Here is a 26,554-nt window from a genome sequence, read left to right on the forward strand (position 1 = left end):
ACAAGATCAGGTCAATAATTGGTACCTCGTGTCTTTGACAGAAGTCAAGCAAATGACAATGTAATGTGGCACAGGAATTTGTATCTACTACTTGTAAGACTAATCACATTGCTAGTAGCAGCCATAGTACTATATAGAGTATTTTCTGAAGCATTTGGATGAACCCATAGCTTGGCAAGTGACAGTCATAAACACTTTAAATAGCCAAAACAGTGGGGTGCCTTCTATTAAAACTAAATAAAAGATAAAAGTCAGTGAAGGATTTTCTTGAATTGTTTATTGGTACAGAAAATTGCATGATTGTTATGAACAGCCAACACATATCTCTTGCCTGTGTGATATAATGTAACTATTGCACACACAAGGAAACCTTACTAGCCATGTACACAGTGTTTGTGACTTCTGCTAGTATAACTGGAAATACATTTATGGGGCTTGATTTACTAAGTCATACTCAAACATCTTCAGGTTGTTATTTTATAAGTGACACAGCAAATGTTGACTAGCCTAATTACATTTTTCTAATTTAAAGTGGCTTGGATTTGCCACCCTCACCCAGGTTATTTTAAACAATAAAGGTGGCCATTAACAATTCAATTCTCCCTATAATTGATCGTCCAATTCAATTGTTATATCAATTAGAAATTATCATTGGGGCCCAGTAAAGGAAGGAAAGCTGCTATCCAACTTGATCAGACTGTTCATTATGGGTGCTTGCATGAAATAGCAATCAAACAACTTCTAGTTTACTAACCTTTTGGCAACCACCATGATATAGATAATACTGAATGTTTTAATTTCCTCACTTAATGGCAGACAAGCTTTCTAAGAATCTTCAGCTTTTTTAGATGACTTATAATTTCCTCACTGGAGATGCTTGGAGATCTCTGCTGATAAGTTAAATAACGCTTATTTTGGCCCATTCACCCTTTCTCCTGAGTTTTCTCCTAGGTGATATTTTTTACACCTCATCATAAAATGACTTTTAAACCACCAGCAAACAAGAAAATACTCAAAATAACTTTGATAGTTATTTTTTACCTACTTTTAGGTACCTTTTCCATTGTAAAATGCTTGAAAATTATTTTAAAGAGGATATGAAAATTATCTCCTAGGAGATAACTCAGGTGAAAAAGTGAATTGCATATGGGCCATTTTATTACTCATTCATAATTTTTGAGAGTAGGGTCAAAGTCTCATCATTAAAGGCTGTTTGCCATTTTTTTAAATTCATTTTTTGTACTTAAGCGTACATGGTATATAATTGTTACCTTGTACTATGTCTCTAACATTGCAAAACAACTGTTTTAGCAAGTGATAATTAGTCGTGTAACACAGCAGATACCGGACGTACAGGGAACAGATGTAAGGGACGGAATCATGATTTTGATGTGTATCTATGCTCTGCTTGCAACAACTCAACCCTGCAAATGTTTTTTTCTGAAAGCGTTGCCAGTCATCAGATGAATGGCATGCCTCCACTCCGGACCACACCTGACACTGCACCAGCAACATGAATATTTATGTTATCTCAACGGATGTGTGAAGCCCTAGCACAGCTGAAACTAATGGAACTATATACAGTTGATAATGTACAAAGAAAAGGCTTATATTTGTCCCCATTCTATCTCTCTTTCACTCTCTCTCTTTTTCGTTTTGTGTAAGAACATTTACATATCTAAAACACCATAAAACAAAAAGTATCAGAAGGATCATGCATGTGATGATTTCTTTATTATTTGCTGTTGCCTCATTTAGTTATTGTGGAGGAAGATGTGACGGCTCTGCTGTCAATGGACCTTCGCGATGCTGGACCACGTGCTGCTATAAAAAGAAGAAAAAGACTTTAGAGACTTCTATTGTACATATTTTCAGTCTTTATAGATATATGTAATGAATCATGCAAAACCAACGCTGGAAATTTGGGCACACCAGACACCACCATTGGCCATAATGTGAATTACAGCTATAGCAGCGCTCAGTCAGTAGTTTGGGTGCCTGGAGGGGGAATAATAATAAATGCTGCCAGGACTTTTGCAGGAGCAGGGTGAGCCATTTTTCAGCTTTACCCTGCTCCCACATTTCCCGCCGCCTTCATTACAGGTACACACACACACACACACACACACACACACACACACACACACACACAATGTGCAGTTCTCAGATGTGGGTAAGTGGTTGGGGCTAGAGATAAATGGCAGAAATTATTTCTAATTCAGAATGTGATTTTCCATAGTTCATTTCCTAGTAGAGAAAACTGGTGCAAAAATACTGACGAAATAGAGATTTCAGCTTTTTGTGTTGAAATCTATGCAACTTTCCGAGTTTTTTGCAAAGCCGCCAAACATGCTATTGTCACAAAATTGCTATGGAGGTCAGGGACACTTGTGGGAACATGTCAAAATTAAAAAAAAATTGAAAACCCTCATAGATAAAGGATAAGATTAAAAGTAAATAAAAGCAAATAAATATTAATATATAAATATTGCTATTTCTTGTGCGAAAGGAGATTATTGGCAGTCAGATGGCAGATGAGTAGTGGTGTGGAAATTTGACTGGGGGCTCTTCAATCAAAATAACAGGATATTGTGATCAATAATTATGGGTAAATATACATTGCTTAAAAAACATTTCCACCGTACGTTATCCTGCAGAGCTGAACACAGGGAGGGAATTCCATGCTGTTGAATGTGGGGTTTAAATTTATAATTTCACTATAAAGTATTAGTTTCACAAATATCTATTGCAGATTGACCCATGGCGTTGTTAATAAGCCAGAAACTGCAACAAGATCAACCCTTACCAAGCTGAAAAATGTGTTTTCCAACCTGCATCTTGTATTTAATTTGGTGACAATAACATGTTCTGGAAAAACATGTTCTGGAAAAACCAGTGCCATAGCCTGCAGTACAAAAAATAGGATTCTGATCTGGTTGGATCTAATCTGATTACACGTCTTTCACATTGCTTTACAATTTGAGACTTAGGCTAGGTTCACAGTGGTCAGTTGCATAACTCATGTGTTATAAGGACTGTGAACTGCAATAGAGACTTACCATAGACTTTAATACAAAACCTGCTTGCAGGGAGAAAAATAATGTGAGCTATTACTGTGAACAGGCCCATAGAATTGTATGGGCAGTGAATTGAGCTGCAGAATTGTTCTGCAACGCAACTGAACACTGTGAACAGGGCTTTACAGTAAATTTTTTTATTGATTGTAACATTTGAAAAATCTGACCAATGTGTGTTACATTTTTCTCCAAATATGAGAAAAGTGATTAAAAACTAAGAAAATTGCTTGGGTCTACTAAAAATAGTAGAGAGGAAGATGCACAGGACCACTCCGCACAGCTTCTCCGGAGTGCTCAAAGTCGTCACTGGCTTCCGGTTCCGGCTTCTGGAATGCAGACAGCGTTCAGGAAGTACTGGCGCGGCGGTTCTGGTTGCACCGTGTTGGCATCCTCCTCTCTCAGCATATTGCAAGTGAGTACACTATTTAAGGGGTGATAATGGGGGGGCTCATTTGTCCTGAAGAAGCACTCTTGAGCTGAGTGCGAAACAGCTGTCGACATCTTTGCATGCTTGTCCCTTTCTCTCCTAGTGGACTGTTGCTGTTGTACTGCTTGCAACTATTTTTAATGTATTTCCAGTAAAGGCGTTTTTAACTGGATGCTCCCAGCCGCTCTTATCTAAAAATTGACTTGCTTGGGTATACTCATCAAGAAGTTGACAATTTACCCTACCCTGAATTGATCAGAGAAACAAGAAGCGTCTCAGGTTTCATACTTACCTGGGTCTTTCTTAAACCCCCTTAAAGGCCGCTTGTCTCTTGCTGTCCCTGCGGGTAGCCCCTGTCACCCACAATGCTGCCCGAAAGCCTGGCCAAGTCGCGCTTCATCACGCATGCGCAGTTGGGCCAGACGCGCTCCCCCGTTGCGCTCCCCGTCACGCTCCTGTCCCTGGAGGCATCCTGTACTGCACAGGCACAGAACACTCCCAAAGTCGGGAGCGCGATTGGGGAGAATCCTGGGCTGTGCAATCGAAATGTAGCGCAACTTGACCAGGCTTTAGGGCGGCATTGCGGGCGACAGGAGCCACCCGGGGAGATGAGGGACGAGCGACCTTAAGGGGGCTTAAGGAAGCCCCAGGTAAGTATGGTACCTGAGACGCATCTCGTCTGAGGTGCACTTTAAATCGTACTAGAAGGCTGCTCTTATGCAAAATTACTGCTCAGTTATTGCTTGAAAGAGAGCAGAAGGTTAGTTTTAAAGGAAATTTCTTAGTAAGTAAAACACTTGTCTGATAGAAGTCATTGATTTACAATCTTCATGATAGTATCAGGGCATTAAACAACTTGTTTGACATCAGTGCAAATAGGTTTAGTGCCTTGAGCCTAGCATAAAACTTGTGAGTAAAACAAAAACAAAAAAAAAACAGATGACAGCTACTTTCAGATAATGTAGGTATTAACTTGATGGCAGACTCTTTAAAGAGGAAGTAGACAACAGCTGTGTAATAAAAACATTAGGCACTGTGTACTTCTCAAGGTAACAGCTGCTGCATTAGACATGTAATCAACTTAAAGTGATATTAAAGCGGAATTCAAAAAAGGAAATGACAACCGATTACAATGGCATACACTACCTGAACATAAAAGTTAAAGCAATAAGGAAAATATATTTTTAAAAAATCAATCACTTTTTTGAACTTTTTCTACTACTTTCTAGATTTGCATTCAGGTGACTATAGCTGTCCTGCTCAGTTATGTGACCACTGGACTCCTGCTCAGTCATGTGACCACTGCTCTCCTACCTAGCCATGTCACTACTGCTCTCTTGCTCAGTTGTGTGACCACTGCTCTCCTGCTTAGGTGCATGACCTCTATTCTCCTGCTCAGTCATGAGAACTCTGTTCACCTGCTCATTTGTGTGACCACTGCTCTCCTACTCAGTCGTGTGACCATTGCTCTCATGCTCAGTCGTGTGACCATTGCTCTCATGCTCAGTCATGTGAAATCTTCTATTCTGCTCAGCCATAAGATTGATGCTCTCCTGCTCAGTTTGTGACCACCGCTCTCCTACTCAGCTATGTGACCACCGCTCTCCTACTCAACTATGTGACCACTGCACTCCTGCTCAGTTGTGTGACCACTGCTCTCCTACTCAGTTGTGTGACCACTGCTTCCCTGCTCAGTCATGTGACTATTGCTCTTCTCCTCAGCCATGTGACCTCTTCTTTCCTGCTCAGTCATTTGACCACTGCTCTCCTGCTCACATTGCTCAGTTGTGTGACTACTGCTCTCCTGCTCCAGTCCAGTGTCCCTCAAGTAGCAGGGAAGGTCTGACACTTTGGCTTTACTGATAAACAAAACCTTTTCCTTGCATGCAAATCTCCACTTAGGAAAAACATTTATTTATTTATGGTTTATTAACCGATTGATTGTCAGCTGCTAGTTTTGGAATGTTCAATTTCTTTCTCTTCCGGGGTCAGTGGAAATTTGCATGTTAGGTGCTACTCCCATGTTGCAACTCCCATGAGGCATTGTAAAAAAGTTGTATGGAAGATTAGACTACGTCCTAAAAGTGATCTGAGCACCTTTTTATTTTCTTAAATCAACCTTCCCATAGGGGAGATTTGTTATGGTGTATGCCTCTCTTGTGTGCATCCATGGACTACATCTTCCAGCATGCATGCACACGTGTGACTGCCTGGAGCTTGTATGTGCTAGAGTTTCCTGTTGGTCAGTACACTGATATTATAATGATCAACAGGCAAGTTGCAAATTATGCTTTTGCTGTACAGCCACGATACTGCTGTATAAGAATCCCTGACAAATATAGGTATTATTTGAATTAAAAAAAAATATATGGGGTCTCCCTCTCAAGCCTCTTTAACCCTTTGTAGCCCATGCAGGCTGGTATAGCCAGAATTCAAAGCTTCTCTGACCGTGTGGGGTTCCACACCCTGAGCTATTCCAGCCCACATGGTCCATGAATTGGGGGGCTCTGGAAGAGAGGGGCAATAAAGCCTCCCCGAACCCTTGTTCATACCATGAATAAGGGTATCTTCCCCACCTCTGGTGCCCAGGAGGAGGTGGGGCCATGGGGGGTTCATGGTGGGGTCTGGGGATCCCCTTCAACAAGCTACCACATTTCGTTGAATGCTATGTGCTGCAAGCTCAATATATTCCTAAGCCTAAAATAAATTATAAGTAACTCCATTTCTCCCCAAAGAGATAGTAAATTAACTGCTCATAATCCTGGCTTACATGCACATTTAATGCAAAATGTATGCAGATTAAAACTGAGCAAATCAAATACACATTCTGTCGACTTTGATTGACCAAAATCCAAGCTGCATGTATGTCAATTTGCAAGCAAGCTGCAATTACTGTATAAGCAAGGCATTCACTAACTGACTCATCCTCTCTATTGCTTTGGTATGATACATGAGCGGTGATGCACCCTGGCAAGAGAAGTGTTTGGAGTCATACACTGAGCTTGTGTGGTAGAAATTTCCTGTGGTACGTAGAGGTATCTTTTTTTATATATATTCCTTTAAAAAACCCACCTCCCTCTCTTCTCTATGCATAGCAAGGTGGAAATATGCAATGATATCACTTGCACCAAGGATTTGTAATCTAAGCAAGGCTTTCATAAATCCTCAGCTGTGTAGCAAGCTGGGTTGCAGTAGCAAATTACTCTAAAACCAAAGTTGCTTTGTTACCTCTTGGTCCAAAACGCAAAAGATAGCAGCTGTTGCAGTATGGTATGTTGTCATACTGAAATGAAGAAACAAAAGGTAGAGAATGCAGAAATTATTATCTTTAACATGGACATAACAGGTAGAATCTGAAGATACATTTCAGCTCACTTGCCAAATCATGGTGCAAAGGGATTAGAAACCAGGAGTTTAATTCTTCCAGTTCTAATAACTGTAATGCTAGGTCCACAGTGGCCGTTGTGTTGTGTTTCCTGTAGCATCAGGAATGCAATGGATTTGTAAAGCGGAGCCGCACATTATCTACGAGTTGCATCGCATACTGTGAAGTATAGTGAAGTGTACAGTCAATAAAAAAGTATGCTTAACTGTCACTGTTGATGTGCATGTTTTGCAGTAACGCACTGCATGGGTGATGCATTGCAGTGTGGCAAGCAGTGTTGCAAAGTGGCCGTTATCCGACACCTCACTGTACCACTGTGAATATAGCCTAACTGTACTTATGTTCATGATCTTACAAACTGAATATCCATAGCTGCAAATTTGTCAAGATTGACCCAGTCATCATACGTGGTGGACGAACTGTATATGTGTGGAGCCATGCTGCATGTGTGGAAGTCATGCTGCTATGTGGCTTTTAATGCTACTTATATATTGCAGAGGCCATATTACATGTGTGAGAATCATGATGTCTCTACATTTATGGGAGCTAGGCTGCCTTTATGTTATTTTTTGTGGAAGGACCAAGCTGCTTATATGGTATATTGGGCGACACGCTGCCTAAATAGCCTATTGTAGGGACACGTATTGATCTGAGCAACTGCCGTTCAGCAAATCCTTTTTGAAAATAAAGAAAACCTTGGAGATCTCCCATGCGGAGATGGGCTAATCTAAATCTAGTCAGATTTAAGTTTTACTACATACTATAACTGACAGCAAAAAAAAAAAATGTGAGTGCATTTTACTCTGGGAGCGATGTACTTGTTAAATCTTTGCATGCACATATATTCAAATTTGGCAATGTTTCATGATATTGGTCCTTTAACCAATGCAACTTGTAACAGGCAGTTACTAAATATGATAGCAAAAGTCCAGGAAAACAACTAATAAAATCCTAGATTCTCTGACATAGTTAAAACATTACCCCTTCTGCACTCAATCAGGTGTAACTAATAAGCTTCTTGCACACCAAGCTAACCGACTTTAACTTCTGATCAGTTGTAATCACCAGCTATTCCTGGAACATTCAAGTGTTTGGTAGAGCAACTGAAAACAAACAATCAACTGTGAGTGACAAGGTTTTGTCAAAAGATCCCAGGAATTAAGTTGTGGACAGGCACAAGTTAAGAGATTCAAAGTCTGTATCAATCCTTAAGAGCACACTAAAGTATATTTTTTACCCCCAAAAATGGGGAGAAAAAGTTCCTGCGTCTTATACATCAAATGCAGGGAATCCCCGATGGACACCCGCCGATACGAACTGCCGACCTGCCACAATGTCGGGGACTACCTGTACTGTGTCCCCCGTGTGTCTCCCGCTCCCCCATGTAGCCTGCTCTGCCCCTTGTGTGTGAGTATGAGAAGTGGCAGCCTGTCTCACCTCATCAATGGCTCCAGCGGGAAACACAGTCATCTCGTCTCCTCTAGTGAAGGCTTCTGCTGATCGCGTCATCAGCAGACGCCGTCACTAGAGGGAGCCGCGCAGGAGAAATCTTAATCAAATCCTTAAAGCGGAATATAACCCTGCATTTCAACTTTGCTCTAAAACATTATTTACAGTATATTATATGCAACCAGCATTTTTTTTTTTACTAGTCCAGCATTGGAAGGGTTACACAGGGCTTTAAAGTCCCTAGAGATTTCTGCAACCGAATCCGAACTTGAGTTAGATACTTTTTGTTTACAAATATGTGTTTATTATGACTCATCTCTCTCACTGAGAAGGAGCTTGGAGGACAGCCAAAGAGATGTATCTATTGATAAACAGTTACACACTAACTAAATAGAATGTAACCATCTGAATGTCTGCACGGAACTTAAAACCTCTGTGTTTAACCCTTCCAATGCTGGTCTAGTAAAAAAAAAATGCTTTTTGCATATAATATGCTGTAAATAATGTTTTAGAGCAAAGTTGAAATGCAGGGTTATATTCCGCTTTAAGGTAAATCTGTGTCCCTCTCCCAGAAAGTTCTCAATGGAAAGAAGTTTCACCTTCTAACATGAAAATGATTCCAAGTGTATATTATGTAGCATAATATATCCAACTCCCAACAGTCTTCTGTAGACTTGCAGTTCAGAACAAGTGGAACCTCAGGACCTCACTTGTTCTAAACAGGAAACCAGTAACTTGCAATCATCTTGTGTCTCTATGGAAATATGTACATCATTAGTTAAAGGGAACCTAAAGTGAAATCAATGTACCTGGTTTAACTTACCTGGGGCTTCTTCCAGCCCCCTGTCGTCCTCCTGGTCCCTTGATGTCGTTCTGCTCTGTCCCATTCAGTATCTGTCCCTTCCCTTCTGCGCTTGGAAAGTTTTTAAAAATTGCACCTGCGCATGCACCAAATGCTGTTGACAACTACAGCGCAAGTGCGAAGCCGCATGGCTGGGGCCACGAATGTGCAGTATACAGCAACTGGTTCAGTCAGCTAGCGTTTGGAGGGGTGCAGAGATTGAATGGAACAAAGCAGAACAAAGGCGTAGAACCAGGAGAGCTACAGGGATCTGGAAGAAGCCCCAAGTAAGTTAAAGGGACTCTGAGCAGTGCAGAAACTATGGAAAGATGCATATCATTTTAAAGCTCTCTTTCTTCTCTTTCCAATGATATATAAACCGCCACCCTACGCCTTTTAGCTGCTGACTTTAGGAAAAAGTCGCCCCGTGTAATACAATGTAACTATGGAAAGATGCATATCATTTTAAAGCTCTCTTTCTCCTCTTTCTGACGACCCCTAAATCGTCGCACTACGCCTTTTCGTTTTCTCTATTTTAGCGATCGAAATCACAGCCGCGGCAATTTTAATCGCGTAAATAGCGAAAACTAAAAGGCGTAGGGCGGCAATTTATATATCATTGGAAAGAGGAGAAAGAGAGCTTTACAATGATATGCATCTTTCCATAGTTTCTGCACTGCTCGGAGTCCCTTTAAATTGGGCACATTTATTTCACTTTAGATTTCCTTTAAGCAAAGCTATAAAACAGTTTGTTTGTTTTTTAAATTAGAAAATGCAGAAATTAAAAGTAATACTCTTAATAGGCTTTTAGTATATTTTAATGAAGTCAATAATTTTTTGAACAGCCTAGAAATATCATGTTTGTAACTGATTGCTATGAATTTGCTCTCAATAGCAACTAATAAGTGATTGATGTATACAGTGTCAAGTTGAAAAAGTAAAATCTAGTCAGTAGTGTTAGCAACTACTCACCAGGACTAGTCATTAGCGGTAGCAACTCGTGGCAGGGAAAAAGCTGCTATGATCAGATTAATTGCTGCATTTCAGTCACCTTTGAGATTGGTAGATAGATTTACTTCTCCTGGCTAAATACATTTTTAAATGTTTATTGCTAAATGCATTTAGACTACATGTGTCAAGTGTTACACCAAGATTAGAAATAAAAAGAATGATAGTTCTGAATTCAATAATTCTCTATTGCCCACTTCATCAACCACCTGTATATCTGCTGTCAAGTAAATAATGCAAAATAATGTCAACAACTGGCATGTCTTATTACAATAAAAAATGTTCTGAAATGCACCAGGAGCTGCAGCCTTCTTATGGTCCTATTGACTTACCTCAGCATGCTGCCCAGCAGTGAGTTGTCTTTTACACTGAAAGCATTTCAGGCAAAATGGATGATAATCTTTACCTAGAGAACGCTTTCTTTCAGCTAAAAAAAAAAAAAAAGTATGAAAAAAATGTGCAAATGTGAATGCACTCATTTTTCAAATACAAATAAAACATCTACATCTGTGATTTGCAGAAAAATCATAAAGGTGATTTCATGCCTAACGCTAATCAGATATTTTTTTTGGAAGGTAATGGGGGGCAGGGGGGGGGGAGGGTTGGGTTCAAATGTTAGTATCTCTGTTAGATACATGGGCTTACACCGGACAGAAGTTTACCTATTTCCAGACGTGTTTGTGAGCAAGGCAGATTCTAGACATATATATATATATAACATTTGTGTCTGTGCCATATAGCCAATAAAAGATTCTGATAAAAGATTCTGATATAGTTACTGTTCATAAAATAGAACTGTTGATAACATATAATTGCCCACTGCTCATACTCACCAGTCCTAGGGTCCAGTGAAGGTTTCTACAAACGCCATCCCGGCAGACTTCCAGGAACAGCTTGGATGGCATCCTCCACTTGCTCTAGGGCAGCGGTGGCGAACCTAGAGCGTAGCCTAATCTGCTGGCACGCCACCGCTGCTTATGAACTGGCCGCAGCGTCTACTAGACGCCGCCGCGCCAGTTCATAGCCCGCAGCCCCGCAGTCTCCCAGGAAGCAGACCAGGGCTACGGCAAGATGGCTGCCGAAGTCCTGTACTGGAGACTATTTGTGTCTCCAGTACAGGGCTTCGGGCGCCATCTTCCCGTAGCCCTGCACTCTGCCTGTCAGTGGCAGTGCGGGAGACTGCAGGAGGAACGTCCGGGGGAGATGCACGCCAGAGCCCAGCCGAGAGAGAAGACTTCTGTCCGGTGAGTACATTACTTTTTTTGCAGGTGAAATGCGGCCCGCTGTGTTATTTTCTGGTAAAATGTTTTGTCACATTGTGTTTATGTCCTGTGACATGCTGCCCACTGTGTTTGTTTTCTGGTGAAATGTGGCCCACTGCGTTTGTTTTCTGGTGAAATGCTGCCCGCTGTGTTTGTTTTCTGGTGAAATGCTGCCCACTGTGTTTGTTTTCTGGTGAAATGTGGCCCACTGCATTTGTTTTCTGGTGAAATGCTGCCCACTGTGTTTGTTTTCTGGTGAAATGTGGCCCACTGCGTTTGTTTTCTGGTGAAATGTGGCCCACTGCATTTGTTTTCTGGTGAAATGCTGCCCGCTGCGTTTGTTTTCTGGTGAAATGTGGCCCACTGCGTTTGTTTTTTGGGTGAAATGTGGCCCACTGCGTTTGTTTTCTGGTGAAATGCTGCCCACTGCATTTGTTTTTTGGTGAAATGCTGCCCGCTGCGTTTGTTTTCTGGTGAAATGTGACCCACTGTGTTTGTTTTCTGGTGAAATGTGGCCCACTGCGTTTGTTTTCTGGTAAAATGTGGCCCACATTGCATGATTTTCTGCTGAAATGTTACCAACATTGCATTATTTTCTGCTGAAATGTTGCACACATTGCATTTATTTTCTGGTGTCTGGGGTAACTGTTGCTGCATTTATTATTAAGGGCTCATTCACACTACAGAACGTATGCACGAATGCGATTTCATGCATGCGCTGCCAGCGCACAGTGATCGCACGGAATGCACGTTGTGGTGCGCAAAAGCATGGACGTCTGCAGCTGTACCCATCGGGGAAACGTATGCGTTGTGCATTAAAATGTTCCCAGATGCGTTACAACGTAACGCATGGGAACGCACACCTGTAGTGTGTATGGTAACATGGAAGTCTATTGACTTTCATGTTACCATATGAATCTTACATTATGTGCGTTGCGTCAAAACTGACAGCGCAGCACATAGTGTGAATGAGCCCTTAATGGTCATAGTTGATTATATCTGCTGCTTTGGGGTTACGGCGGGTATAAATAGCATCATACAGTTTCTGCACACCCATGATGCGAATCCTTGTTTGACCACATCATGGCGGAAACACTGCTTTCTTATGCCTCGCTGTTACATCATTACGTTAGCTCCGCCCATACAATATCATGGCCACGCCCATTTCTCGGCGCGCGCGCAAACCCCCCCCCCCCCCCCCCTACATTGGCACTCGGAGATAAATAAGTCGATGTTAGGTCGCAGTTTGGGCACTCGGCCTCTGAAAGGTTAGCCATCACTGCTCTAGGGTGTCCACACACTTCCGAGAATCAATTGTAGCCACAGTGGGCTGGGCTCCAGGGCTGGTGCGACTTGGCCAAACAACGCTTAGTACTGTTTTGTAGTTTGAGCAGCCACGACATGTTTCCACACCTTTTCTGACTCCAGGCACCCCCTGCCCTGTCCAGTCTGTCAGTCAGGCATTCCTGTTTCAGCAGTCCAGTCAGTCTGTCCTGTCATATCTGCCCAGCCCATCCTCTGTCAATCTGTCACAGCAGTCAAGCAGTCTGTTCTGTCATATCTGCCCAGCTTGTCCTTAGTCAGTCCTGTCCAGGCAGTCATCAACCTGTCCTGTCATATCAGCCCGGTCAGTCCTCAGTCTGTCCCGTCACATCAGTACAGCCAGTCCACCTGTCATCAGCCATATCAGCCTATCATATCAGGCCAGTCAGTTCTCAGTCTGCCCTGTCATGCCAGTCCAGCCCATCATAAGCCTGTCCTGTCTTTTTCAGTCTGCCCTTCTCCCCTTACTGCAGGGTTCACTCCTTCTGTTCTTCTCATAACTGGTGGGGCAGCCCTGGTGGGTCATGAGCTGGCAAGCAAAGTAGTCCGTCGCCCATCACCTGCTTAGATTCCACACCCTAGGGGTGCCTGCGCCAATCACTGGTCCTGAGATCAACAGTCCTTGACGCTGCTCCACTTTGAACGGATCCCTGGCAAATGGGTAACTGAGCCTAGGCTACATTTGCAGTGGGACATTGTGGTGGAATATTTCGGATGCATTGTAACGCGGAACATCACACTGTAATGTAACCACTATGTGACTCTCACAGTGCATGCAAACTGTTATCATGAAGCACTGTGGCTTACTGGTTAGCACTGTTGCCTTGCAGCGCTGGGTCCCCGGTTCATATCCCAGCCAGGGCACTATCTGCACAAAGTTTGTATGTTCTCCCTGTGTCTGTGCAGGTTTCTTCCGGGCACTCCAATTTCCTCCACATCCCAAAAACATACAGATATGTTAATTGGCTTCCCCCTAAAAATTGGCCCTAGACTACAACACCTTCACTATACCACACATAGACATACAACTATGGTAGGGACTAGATTGTGAGCCCCTCTGAGGAACAGTCAAGTGACAAGACTGTATACTCTGTACAGCACTGCAGAAGATGTGGGCGCTATATAAATACTAAATAATAATAATGAAACAGGCATGTTAACCATTACTGGGAAGAATACTTTTCATTGACTGTATACTTCACTGCATGCGAAGCAAGGAATGGATAACATGTGGCGATGATCTTTCCATTCTGTTGTGTTTCTGCTATTACAGGGATCGCAATGCCCACTGTGAGCCTAGCCTTAAATTATACAGCTTTGCTTGCATTTTCTGCTCTTGACAAAATGCATGTGATTGTAATAAGTGTGATCCTTGCCTGCCATGCAAGCAGAGCATTTCAAGCCATGTGTATTATAACACAGACTGGCCTCAATTCACTCATGCTGAAGATACTAAGGCAAGGGAAAACTTACCTCCACACAGTGAGAGAGTTATTTTATCTCTTCATTCCTTAAGTTACCTCTTCTGTAGTTAATTTACCTCCTCTGTAGTTATTTTCACACACAGTTAATAAACAGCCTGTCTTTAACTCTGGAGTTATTTTAAGGATTGAAGAGTTAACTTAAAGACAGAAGAGTAAACTTTAGGTTTGCCTGAGGTAAAATGTTTCCTGAATATGACATGCCTCATCACCATGGTGATAACTCTAGCAACGTTATTAAAGACAGGAGATAAGCTTAGTGAATTGAGGCCATTGCCTTTTAAGCTCTCACCTCCTAGGAGGACCCTGTCTCTGCTCTGCACCTTGATGTGTACATTTGCCAGACGTTGCCCTCTAATAGCTCTGTAATTGCGGTAGCCTGAAGCACGAGGGTTACCATTGCTGCATATAAATTCCATTAGGCCCAGTTCACACAGGCAATTACCAGATATACTCACATATAAGGTGAACCGCATATAAGCTGAGGTACCCACTTTTCCCATAGAAACCAGGAAAAAGTGATTGACTCATGTATAAGCCCCCTCCACAATACAAATAGCCAGAGCCAGATGTGCCCCTTGTACAAGTCAGCCCTGTCCCCATAGCCAGATGTGTCCCAAGACGCCACTAGATGGCGAGATAGATATGAGACACAGCGATTGCCATACAGGAAGAATCCCCGATCATTGCACCGCTGACACATTGCTTGCATGCTCTGCTCCAAAAGCCAGGGTACACAGGTAGTCTTTAGCAGTGCACTCTGCACACCATGTTGCTGGGCATGGGGGGTGCGGACGCAGCAGGGAGCCAGCTGGCAAGAGCAGGATCACTAGTGCATGATCCTTACGCTCATCTGCCAGTAACAAAACCTGCTCCACCATCCATTCTGCTACACTGACTCGCATAGAAGCTGAGGGGGTAACTTTTCAGCCAATTTTTTGTGCTGACAAATTAGGCATATACACGAGTATATAAGGTAAGTTGCAAACGGATCAGTGAAAATGGATCTTATTTCCGGTCGATCTGATCAGTTTTCACTCAGTTGCCGTTCAGCTGCTTCTGTTCCATTTACCCAGATCCCCGCCCCTCAGACCCCCTTCCCCAAAGTGAATTTAGCTTTCTAGAACAGTCTGTTTCTTCACTAGTTTAAAGAAACGTTCCGTTTTCTCATTGCCCCCACTGCAGGGCTTCAGTTTTCGTTTCTGTTCTGCTGGACTCAGCGATCTGGAAAAATTGCTGCAGCACCAAATTTGCGGTCCGTTCAGCGGATCGTGCGGAAAGGATCCATTCTAACAGACCAATGTGAACGGATCCATAGGTTAACATTACATCCGTTAGGATCCGTTCCATTAGGATCCACAAACTGTTTTTTTTCCACCAGTGTGAACAGGGCCTGCCCTATCTAAACTGTGTGGAGTCAGACTCTGGAGCAACACAAAAACACCAACAAAAAGACTATGAGTAAGCCAACTTAAAGGAAGTCAGTAAATATGAATATTATGCAACTCACTTTACTTTTCCTTTAATATCACATGTAAAGAAAGTTTTTCTGACAGTTAACAAAAGACTAAATTAAGAGACTTAAATAAGGTTTTAACTTTTTGGCCCTGGTAAAGAGATTATGGCTTCAACTCAATTCACCTTTTCTCACTTTTCTACACCTTATCAATGAAATGCCTTTTTTAGTCAACAGCAAGCAATAAAATACTCAGAATTTTGACAGTATTTTTTTTTACTTATGTTTGGTACTAGATGAAAACTTAGGAGAAAAGGTGAATTGAATAAGGGCCTACTGTATGTACTTTCACTTTGCCTAATTTTACTTCCGGTATCCAATAAAAGTTCATAATTTTCATTTTTATTATTTTCTTGAACCACATTTGACATGACATTTGAAAGGAAAACAGGTAAAGGGAAAATATCTATGTTTATAAAACCAAAGCCATGTATTTGGAAAATTAATACATACATTTCCTCAAGGGCACAAAGCTCAGCAAAGGGCATTTGAATTAAAATATTTATACTAATGCTATAGTGTAGTGTACTTTATGTATGCTTGATTCAATACGCTGTTAAAATAGGAACTTGGTGATGTGCTTCTTATCCACAGGAATCTTTCCATCAATTAACTCAAGCACTTTAAAGTCTTCAGAACCACTTCTGGAAAAAAATGTTTGTGAGGTAGAGCTTAGTCCCACAACTTTTATAATCATGTCCCTTTCAAATAACTCAAACACATGAATCAAGGGGAAATTGAACCTAGACTTAGTAATCTATGTCTTATCGATGCAACAAAATAATGCAAATTTATAACAGTTTATACAAAGAAGACTAACGGTTGATCTTTGGTGTATTTATATATTAGTAGTATTTTTTACTTATGCATACTGACTGAATGATGTAAAGAGTACTTTAAAATGTACCTAAAGCGACACGTGACATGAAGAGATAAACATGTGTATGTACAGTGCAAAACATTAATGATCACAATTGTTTTGCTACCTGAAAGAGTTAATTTGCAAGCATACAAGTGACAGCTTCTGTCTTGTCCGTAGCTTGTCAGGAATATAGTAAACACAACTATTAAAGAGAATCTGTATTGTTAAAATCGCACAAAAGTAAACATACCAGTGCGTTAGGGGACATCTCCTATTACCCTCTGTCACAATTTTGCAGCTCCCCGCCGCATTAAAAGTGGTTAAAAACAGTTTTAAAAAGTTTGTTTATAAACAAACAAAATGGCCACCAAAACAGGAAGTAGGTTGATGTACAGTATGTCCACACATAGAAAATACATTCATACACAAGCAGGCTGTATACACCCTTCCTTTTGAATCTCAAGAGATCATTGTGTGTTTCTTTCCCCCTCCAGTTCTCATGCACTGAAGTTTCAGGCTGCTCGTTTCTTCCTGCAAACAGCTTTGCCCTTGTCTAATTCCTCAGTATGTGAAAGCCCAGCCAGCTCAGAGGACAATTTATCCAGCTTGTAAAAGATAAGAGAGAAGAGAGAAGCTGTCCTAATCTAAATAGTACACAGGCAGTGTGCATAGAGGGGCCTGGAAGGGGGAGTTCATAGCAGAACCACAACACTGAAGAACTTGGCAGCCTTCCAGACACAGGCCGACAAGTCTGACAGGGGAAAGATACATTGATTTATTACAGAGACTGTGATAGCAGAAAGTGCTGCAGTAAGCCAGAACACATTAGAATAGCTTTTGGAACTTGTAGGATGATAAAAAACAGGATGCAATTTTTGTTACGGAGTCTCTTTAAGCAAATTACAGCCATAAAAGGCTTCCTGGCAGAATACAACCTTTTGAGGGCAGGGGAAAGATAGGAAAATGTCAATAGGTCTTGGGACTCTTAAAAGACTGCCATTGAGCAGAGACAACAATGTACTTTGTTAATGTTTAAATATAAAATAAAATCGTGAGATCTCTAACAAAGATATTTTAGGAGTAAGAAGACAGATCCAATTGTTTATCTTATCAGTTTATTTCACTTTAAATGGTTTTAAAAGAGCAACTGATGGTAATGTGGCAGGATTATTACCCTGTCAATATAATACAAGGGTTGGACAAACAGAGTCTTGTAAGGGCAGGGGAACCCTGGTACTCTAGGTTTTTTTCTAATTTTGCAGCAGATCACAGACAGTGTCTGTCTGCAGAGCACTATGGCCGTAATGAGATGCTCTATGATGGTAGAGCTAAAAGGACTTTGTTTTCCTTTCTATACTCTGCTGATATCATGTGTTCCAAATTCATAGGGCTCCAGAAAGCATTAGATGTCCCTTCACCCCAAGTCAACAACCCCTTCACCAGCCCAGTATGATGAGCTCCATAGTCGGGGGAGCCAATTGCCAGGATTCTCTGCCAAAATAGTACAGCCACCGTGACTCCTGCTGCCCATAGCAAGTAGGTCCAAAGCAACAACTTCTGTGGAGAAGGTTGGGCCTGTAACAGGAAGGGGTCAATAGTTGGGGTTCCCACAACCCTGCTCTCCCTGTCGCTATGCTTCTATATGGAACATGTCTCCTCTTTCACTACATGAAAGTGCGATTGAGAAACATTAAGTAATTAGCAAGTGGAAGAAGCAAAGTAATGCATTCAGCCTGTTGTATGTTAATTATTTATGTATGTGAACTTCAGTGAAAAGTATAGCTTTATGCAACATCCACGTCAGCAGCACAGTTCTCTGTGACTATAATTTGAGAAACAACAGTGTAGTAAAAAAAAAGTACTGATGTTTTTATGACAGCAAAAGCATTATGTAAGCCATAACATATCAGCTACTGCTAACTGTCATGTGAGCTAAAGGAAAGACTGTCTCCAATTACACTTGATAAATGTCACATAAAATCAACAAGGCATGTAATGCAGTGAAAGAAAATACCATTATGCTGCAATGCAGCTTTGTAAATCCAATGACAAAGGACAATCCCAAAGGACAGATACATTCAGGAAATATTATGAGTACATCTGTAGTTTGCCACACAACCTTGTGATGGGAGGCTCTGAATATTCAGGTGCTAACCACGCTATACTGATTTTACTACTATCACACTAGAGTTATGTGTATTTGTATTGCCATGAAAATCACATTCCTTCAATTACACAAAAATGATTTAAGCTGTTGTTCTTGCTGTTTGGGTGAATATTGTTATACAGTATCTATTTGTAGAGGATGACAGGACTGTGCAGTATTCCTGAGAGAGGTGATAGCATGCTACATCATATTACTACATCATATTACATATAAAAGCAGAGCCATCATTGTCCTGACCTCTGCTTGTGCCTGTTGGAGCTACAAACAGATGTGGTCAGACCCTGATCCACACAACACACACACACAACACACACGCACGCACGCACGCACACACACACACAACACACACGCACGCACGCACGCACACACACACACACACACGCACGCACGCACACACACACACACTATTTATCAACCCTCTTGTTGTGTTCCTCCTCAGCTCTACCAGACTTCATTTACACCAACCATTCATGCTGCAGCTGATTCTCCATCACCTATTGATAAAGCAATGCTTTTTTGGGGGTTAGTGTTGAGAAGACCAGAGCAGGATAGCTAAGCTGGGTGGATGGGGAGTTTTAATAAGTTGGTTGGGTGGTGGTGGTGGTGGGGGGGGGGGGGTGGTAGTTCCACCACAGTGTGGTTTCAGAAGGCAGTATAAAGTCCAACCATTGCTGCAGGTGGCAGAGACTCCATCTTTATTATCATTGCAACAATCAGGGTCCTGATGCCGATAATAAGGCAGGAGCCCCCAATGTGAACATTGATAGTGTTGCATTAATAGTAAGACCTTAGCACCGCTAAGATTAACATTTTGCATCACCTATCCCCATAGGCTCATAGGTAATAGTGTGAGCTACCCTCAAATGTATTCATTTACTTCTGTGACCTCTAATCAGCCCCACCCCTATCTATTCCACTCCCACACCCAAGGCCGGATTTATAGGTTTTTTCGCTTCCTTTTCTTCCAGCTTTATTTTGACTCCCCTTCCATGTGCAGCCCCCTCTTCTATGTGTATTATCTATATATACCAGTCCTTCTCTTTTGTGTACAGCTCCCTTGGGCAGCAGGTCCCTTTTCCATTTATTGTTCCCCATGTGCAGGCAGCCTCCCTTTTCTATTTACAGCCTCTACTTCCCTATACAGTAACACCTCTCCAAGTCCTGCCAACTTCTTGAGGAGCAAGGCCTGGGCTTTTATAGCCTTTCCATAAATCCCCCCACCTTAACAACCTCTCATCTATCCTTGTCTCTTGACTTTCACCTATCCACCTCACCTCACCTCATCCTCATCCCATATCACCACTCTTGACCCTCACCCTATATCACCTCTCCTGACCCTTATGTCCTAACAAGCCCCCATTTATCATATTCCACCCTCAATATATAACTAATACATAAGATAATGATTCCTTCTCCATGTCTAAGCAACCACCCAATACCTAGACTTCCAATAGTTGAAAAGGACCCGCAAATACTAAACTAATGAAAGTCGATGTTGCAATAACCTAAAGTCTGCACCGAAACGAACAGATTAAAATGACAGTAGCTATTTTGTAATCTTGATGCTAGCTGCTTTTGGGGAGATCCGGCGCTGACACTTTGCCACTGAGGTAGTTTCTGTGCACCTCTTTTAGTGCCCCATTCAAATACGTTCTATCTACAAAACTTAAATAAGGATCCAGCACTTAAATAAGGATCTAAATAACTCAGCATTGGTTCCTATTGTTTTACCCTCTTATATCCCTATACACCCTCCCTTAGATCTCTTGACAGTCAGCTACCTCCTTCTTATACTATATCAGCTCTCTTGACCATTTTCTACCAACCCAACCACCTCCCATCTGTCCTTCCCTACGGTGCCACCTCTCCTAACCTTCAGCTACTCATCTCTCATTTAGCCTTCCACCCTCATGTCACTTTCTCATGACCCAACCACCCAACTTCTTTGATCTCTTTCTATTTCAGCTTACCAAAAGGACCACAAGGGGGACCCAAATCTACTACCTTGTCCAGGGCCCCATTAAATCTTAACCACTTCACCTCCAAGGGTTTTTTACCCTTAAAATAACACAACAATTTTCACCTGTCAGCTTCCATTCATTGGCATATAACTTTATTACTACTTATCACAACAAAATAATCTATATCTTGATTTTTATGCACCACCAATTATGCTTTCTTTGGGGGGTACTTTTTACTTAGAATTATTTTATTCTAACTGCATTTTAACAAGAAAAAGAAGGAACATTTTGAAAAAAAAAATCATTATTTCTCAGTTTTCGGCCATTATAGTTTGAAACTAATACATGCTACAGTAATTTAAACCCACATATTTTATTTTCACATTTGTCCCAGTTATTGCAACGGTTAAAATGTTTCCCTAGTACAATGTATGACGCCAATTTTTTATTTGGAAATAAAGATGCATTTTTTCAGTTTTGCGTCCATCACGAATGATAAGCCCATTATTAAAAAAGTTCAGTCAGTACCTAAGGTAACTTTTCAGGGTCGGGCAGGGCCGGCAGAGGCTCAGGATTTTCCCCGGTGGGCCTTTAAATTACAGTGACGTCACGTGACGTCAGTGGCCCCAGGGGGCCCCAAGCACTACCGCCAGGAAAAGGAGGGAGCACAGTGCAGGAAGGAGGAGCAGCGGCGGGCATAGAGTAGCGAGGAGGGGGGAACAACTTACTTCTTCCTAGTTCCGGCTCTGCGTGCAGCTGTTCTGGTCTTCTCTGACTGTTGTCCAATCACGCTCTCATAGGAAGTATAGTAAGAACGTGATTGGACAACAGTCAGAGAAGACCAGACCAGAGCAGCTGCATGCAGAGCTGGAACTAGAAAGAAGTAAGTTGTTCCCCGCTCGCTGCAGCTGCGCCTGCAATACATTCTGGAGGGGGGTGTGGAAGGGGGGCCCCCAGGTGAGGGGGGGAGGCTTTCCACCCTCCCCACCGCTCTATGCCCGCCGCTGCTCCTGGCTACCTAATCTGGGGACACCAGTAGACCTGGCTACCTATACTGAGAACACCTGTAGACCTGGCTAACTAATTTGGGGACACCTGTAGGCCTGGCTACATAAATTGGGACATCTATAGACCTGGCTACCTATACTGTGGCACCTATACCTTGCTACCTATACTGGTGTCACCTATAGCTAACTACTTATACTGGGGACACCTCTAACTTGCTACCTATACTGGATACACCTGTAGCTAGCTACCTATACTGGGGATGCCTATAGCTAACTACCTATACTGAGGACACCTATAACTTGCTATCTATACTGGGGGTGCCTATAGCTAACTACCTTTAACAGGGACACCTATAACTTGCTACCTATACTGGGAGCACCTGTACCTAACTACCTATATTGGGAACACCTATAGTTGGCTACCTATACTGGGGGCAGCTATACTCAGGCTGTAGGCCCTTCATATGACACTTGCCTTAGGCCCTGCATACTCTCCACTAACTAACTCCAATAAGGCCACCCAGAATTGCAGGCAGTAGCACCCAGCCCTCCCCAACCAGCACTGACTACCTAAAGGTAGCCACTAACGGTCCAATTTCTAGCAAAAATCGTTCGAGCGATCAGAAATTCTGATCGGAAGTGAAATATTGAAATAAATCGTTCACTACACCATCAACGAACCAATTTTTGCTTCCTATCTATTACAACCAACAAGAAAATCCAAATTTTGGTTTGACGAAAATTCATTCGAGCGACATTTTTTTCACTCGTTCATAATCGATTGTGTCCACCAATGGAGATTATTTACAACCAATCCGATCAGAATTTCTGATTGCTCTAACGATTTTTCGCTAGAAATTGTACCGTTAGTGGCCACCTTAATACTGATGTATATGGGCACATGGCTACTTAATTCTGTTTTCTGGGGAACATGGCTACTTAATTTATGTATACAGGGGCAATTTGGCTACTAAATTATTTTATTTTGGTGCACCTGGCTATTTATTGTAAGGCACTTACATTGTAAGGCACTTGGTTACCTAATTATTTTGGAGGTGTGTGACTACTTAATATTTTTATTTAGCGGCAATTGACTACTTGATGAATAATCATGATGCATGTAACTACTTGATTATTTTATCTAAAGTTTATATGGTCAGACCCGCTCTCTGTGAATAACACCACTACTTATTTTGTGTATTTTTGGGTCTGCCCATGACCCATTATGACCATGCCAATGTTCCAGTGCATGGCCACACCTGTTTTTTTTTTTTTTTGCTGCGGCACACTGTGCAGGCCGCATGTGGCCACCTCCCTATCATGGACTGTCCTCAGAACAGCTCACAATCTATTCCCTACCATAGTCATAGTCTATTATCCTGCGCAGAATTTTTAGAGTACATGAGTATGTGAGCCCAAAAGGTTGGGGGGGGGGGGTCCAGGCTGAAACTTATCTGGTGGGCCCTTAGTGTCCCAGTCCCACCCTGTAACTATTTATGTATTTTTTTTAATTGTACATTTTTTCTCTTTTTTTTGCTACAAACATTTTTGGGGGAGTGAGCGCTTGTTCACATCTAGGGCGTTTTTGACTTTTTTTTCAAGCGCAAGTGATTTTCAAAATCGCCCACAAATGCTTGTGCAATGAATCTCTATGAGAGGGTTCATATCAGCGCGTTTTTTCCGCTTTGCGCTCCGCAAAGTGGTGCATGTACCATTTTTGGGGGGATTTTGCTCTAATGGAATGCGGCAATTGCGCTTGCGTTTTAAAGAATACTAGAAAATTGAATACTTACCTTCCGTAATTTTCTTTTCTTGTATAAACAATGGCGGCATACTTATGGGTTTGGCCACGCCCCCTGACCCCTATAGGACAGACTTCTCTATAAGTGTGATGAATCGCCCCTCCCCCCCCTCCGCCATTCTTTGTATAAATCAGTCCTCGAATGGACAGAAGGGTGGGATTTGTATGCCGCCATTGTTTATACCAGAAAAGAAAATTACGGAAGGTAGGTATTCAATTTTCTAGTTTCTTGCATAAACATGGCGGCATACTTATGGGATGTACCAAATTAACCACAAGGGAGGGAAATAATGATTGCAGTAAACACACTAATTTATTTACAATTTGCCGACAATACAGCCTTTCCAAACGATAAAGATGATAAAGAAGCAGGATCAATACAGTAATGTGACATAAATGTATTAACAGAGGACCAGCTGGCCGCCTTACAAATTGTGTCCATAGAGACTTTAGAGAAACAAGCATATGAGGCTGCCATTCCTCGTGTTGAATGTGCCTTAATCTCTTGGGGTATTGGTAGACCCTTTAGTTGGTAGCTCCTTTGAATCACTTTCACCAACCAGGCAGATAAAGTCCTTGCAGTGACTTTTTTACCCTTGTTAACCCCTTGGTAGTTCACAAACAAATGATCCGAAGATCTAAATGGGGCTGTGATTGCTAAGTATGCTTTTAATGATCTACCTACATCAAGTGGGTGATTGTCTCATCAACCGTAAATGTAGGAAGTGTTAATTGATTGATGTGGAAACTTGAGGCCACCTTAGGTACATATGACAGAACTGGTCTGAGCACAACTCTGTCCGGAAAGAATTCAAGCAATCTCCCTGAACATCCGAGAACACTCCGAGAGCCTGGATATCGGACACCCTTTTAGCAGATGAAATTGCTGTTAGGAACAATGTTTTTAAAGTTGTGTCCTGTAAAGAGGCTGTTTCCACTGGATGGAATGGAGATGAAGACAACGCTTCTAATACTATACACAAGTCCCATTTGGGAAAAAACGGCTTTCTTGGTGGACGAATTTTCATTACTGCTTTCAAGAACTGTATTATTAATGAATGATGTGCCCATTTTAGACCTGTCAAAGCAGACAGTGCTGACACTTGTACTTTTAGTGCTGAGAGGCTTAAAGATTCTTCTACTCCTGTTTGAAGAAAGTCCAGTATGTTCCCTACAGATGGAGATAGCTTATCAAAGTTACATTTTGTTGCATAGGCATCACATTTTTCCCAGATCTTATAGTATGTCCGATTTGTTGAAGGTTTCCTAGCCTTGAGGAGTGTTTCTACAACCTTACTTGAACATCCTTGACCTAAATATGCCTGCCTCTCAGTTTCCAGGCTGTCAAATGCAGAGTCTACACCTCTGGGTAAAGAAGATTTCCCTGATACAGAAGGTCGTGTCGGTGTGGTAGAGGTATCGGTTCTACTATGCTCAGTTCCATGGCTAACGCAAACCAGGGCCTCCGAGGCCAAAACGGCATTATAGTTATGATCGTGGAGGACTCTTTTAATACCTTCTGGAGAAATCTCGGAATCATTGGGAATGGAGGAAAAACGTACCCCATCTTGAAGCTCCACTTCTGCATTAGACAATCCACTCCCATCGACTGGGGATGGGAGTATCTCGTGAAAAACGTCGATATTTTCGAGTTCCTCGGAGTCGCCCAAAGATCTATCTCCGGCATTCCCCATTCTTCGACTATTAAAGTGAATACATGGTCGTTCAACTGCCATTCGTTCAGGTCCGCAAAACTCCTGCTCAAGCGATCTGTTACGATATTTCTGTCCCCTGGCAGGTAGGTGGCTGAAAGGACATTGGAAGGAACATATCTCTGTTTGGTGACCCATTTGTCTTGGATGAAGATGTTGTTGCAATGAGCCCCCCAGCCTACTATACTCGCATCCGATGTGATCAGAATTGGATCTGGAGGCTGGATCTGATGACAGTTCAATAAGTGCCTCCTGCATTTCCACCATACTAGGGACGACTTTACCTCTTTCGTGAGAGACAATGGTTGATTCAAACTTCTCCTGTTCCACTTCCTCAGAAAGAAGTTCTGAAGTACTCTCATGTGCCAATGGGCCCATCTCACCATTGGGATCGTCGATGACAACGTCCCTAAAAGACTCATGCATCGTCTCGCCGATAACTGACGGGACTGAAGAACTTGATCCACTCTCTGTGCAATTGTGTCTATTTTTTGATTCGGTAAAAGTAGTTTGTTTTCCATTGTCTTGAACCTGGCTCCTAAAAATACCATATTTTGTGACGGTACAAGTTGACTTTTTTTCAGGTTTATCAGCCATCCTAAGTTCTTCAACGTGTCTAACAATGTCCTCTGATGATTCAGTAAAATAGTTTTGTCTTGGTTTAGGAGGAGTATATCGTCTAAATAGTGAAACGTTCTTAAAGAGACTCTGTAACAAAAATTGCATCCTGTTTTTTATCATCCTACAAGTTCCAAAAGCTATTCTAATGTGTTCTGGCTAACTGCAGCACTTTATACTATCACTGTCTCTGTAATAAATCAATGTATCTTTCCCCGTCAGACTTGTCGGCCTGTGTCTGGAAGGCTGCCAAGTTCTTCAGTGTTGTGGTTCTGCTATGAACTCACCCTTCCAGGCCCCTCTCTGCACACTGCCTGTGTGTTATTTAGATTAGAGCAGCTTCTCACTTCTCTCTTATCTTTTACAAGCTGGATAAATCGTCCTCTGAGCTGGCTGGGCTTTCACATACTGAGGAATTACAAACAAGGGCAAAGCTGTTTGCAGGAAGAAAAGAGCAGCCTGAAACTTCAGTGCATGGGGGAAAGAAACACACAAATGATCTCTTGAGATTCAAAAGGAATGCTGTATACAGCCTGCTTGTGTATGGATGTATTTTTCTATGTGTGGACATACTGTACATCAACCTACTTCCTGTTTTGGTGGCCATTTTGTTTGTTTACAAACATACTTTTTAAAACTGTTTATAACCACTTTTAA

At 42.0% G+C, this 26,554-nt stretch overlaps 1 protein-coding gene across 2 annotated transcripts in view; it reads right to left on the reverse strand.

Moving 5' to 3' along the window:
- Positions 1-280: 280 nt before the first annotated feature.
- LOC137551045 (cysteine-rich protein 1-like) overlaps positions 281-26,554 on the reverse strand; it is a 47,926-nt gene continuing 21,652 nt past the window's right edge. Inside the window, exons 2-4 of one of the 2 annotated variants that reach the window (XM_068271315.1) lie at positions 10,520-10,614; positions 6,733-6,787; positions 281-1,821 (exon numbers count right to left, since the gene is read on the reverse strand). In XM_068271315.1, the coding sequence (XP_068127416.1) occupies positions 1,751-1,821; positions 6,733-6,787; positions 10,520-10,614 (221 nt within the window). In that variant the 3' untranslated portion in view covers positions 281-1,750. Of the gene's footprint in view, positions 1,825-6,732; positions 6,788-10,519; positions 10,615-26,554 lie in introns of both variants that reach the window. The other variant, XM_068271314.1, reaches the window with a different exon arrangement.

The sequence above is a fragment of the Hyperolius riggenbachi genome, chromosome 1, assembly GCF_040937935.1.
Source record: "Hyperolius riggenbachi isolate aHypRig1 chromosome 1, aHypRig1.pri, whole genome shotgun sequence".
Taxonomy (NCBI): Eukaryota; Metazoa; Chordata; class Amphibia; order Anura; family Hyperoliidae; genus Hyperolius; species Hyperolius riggenbachi.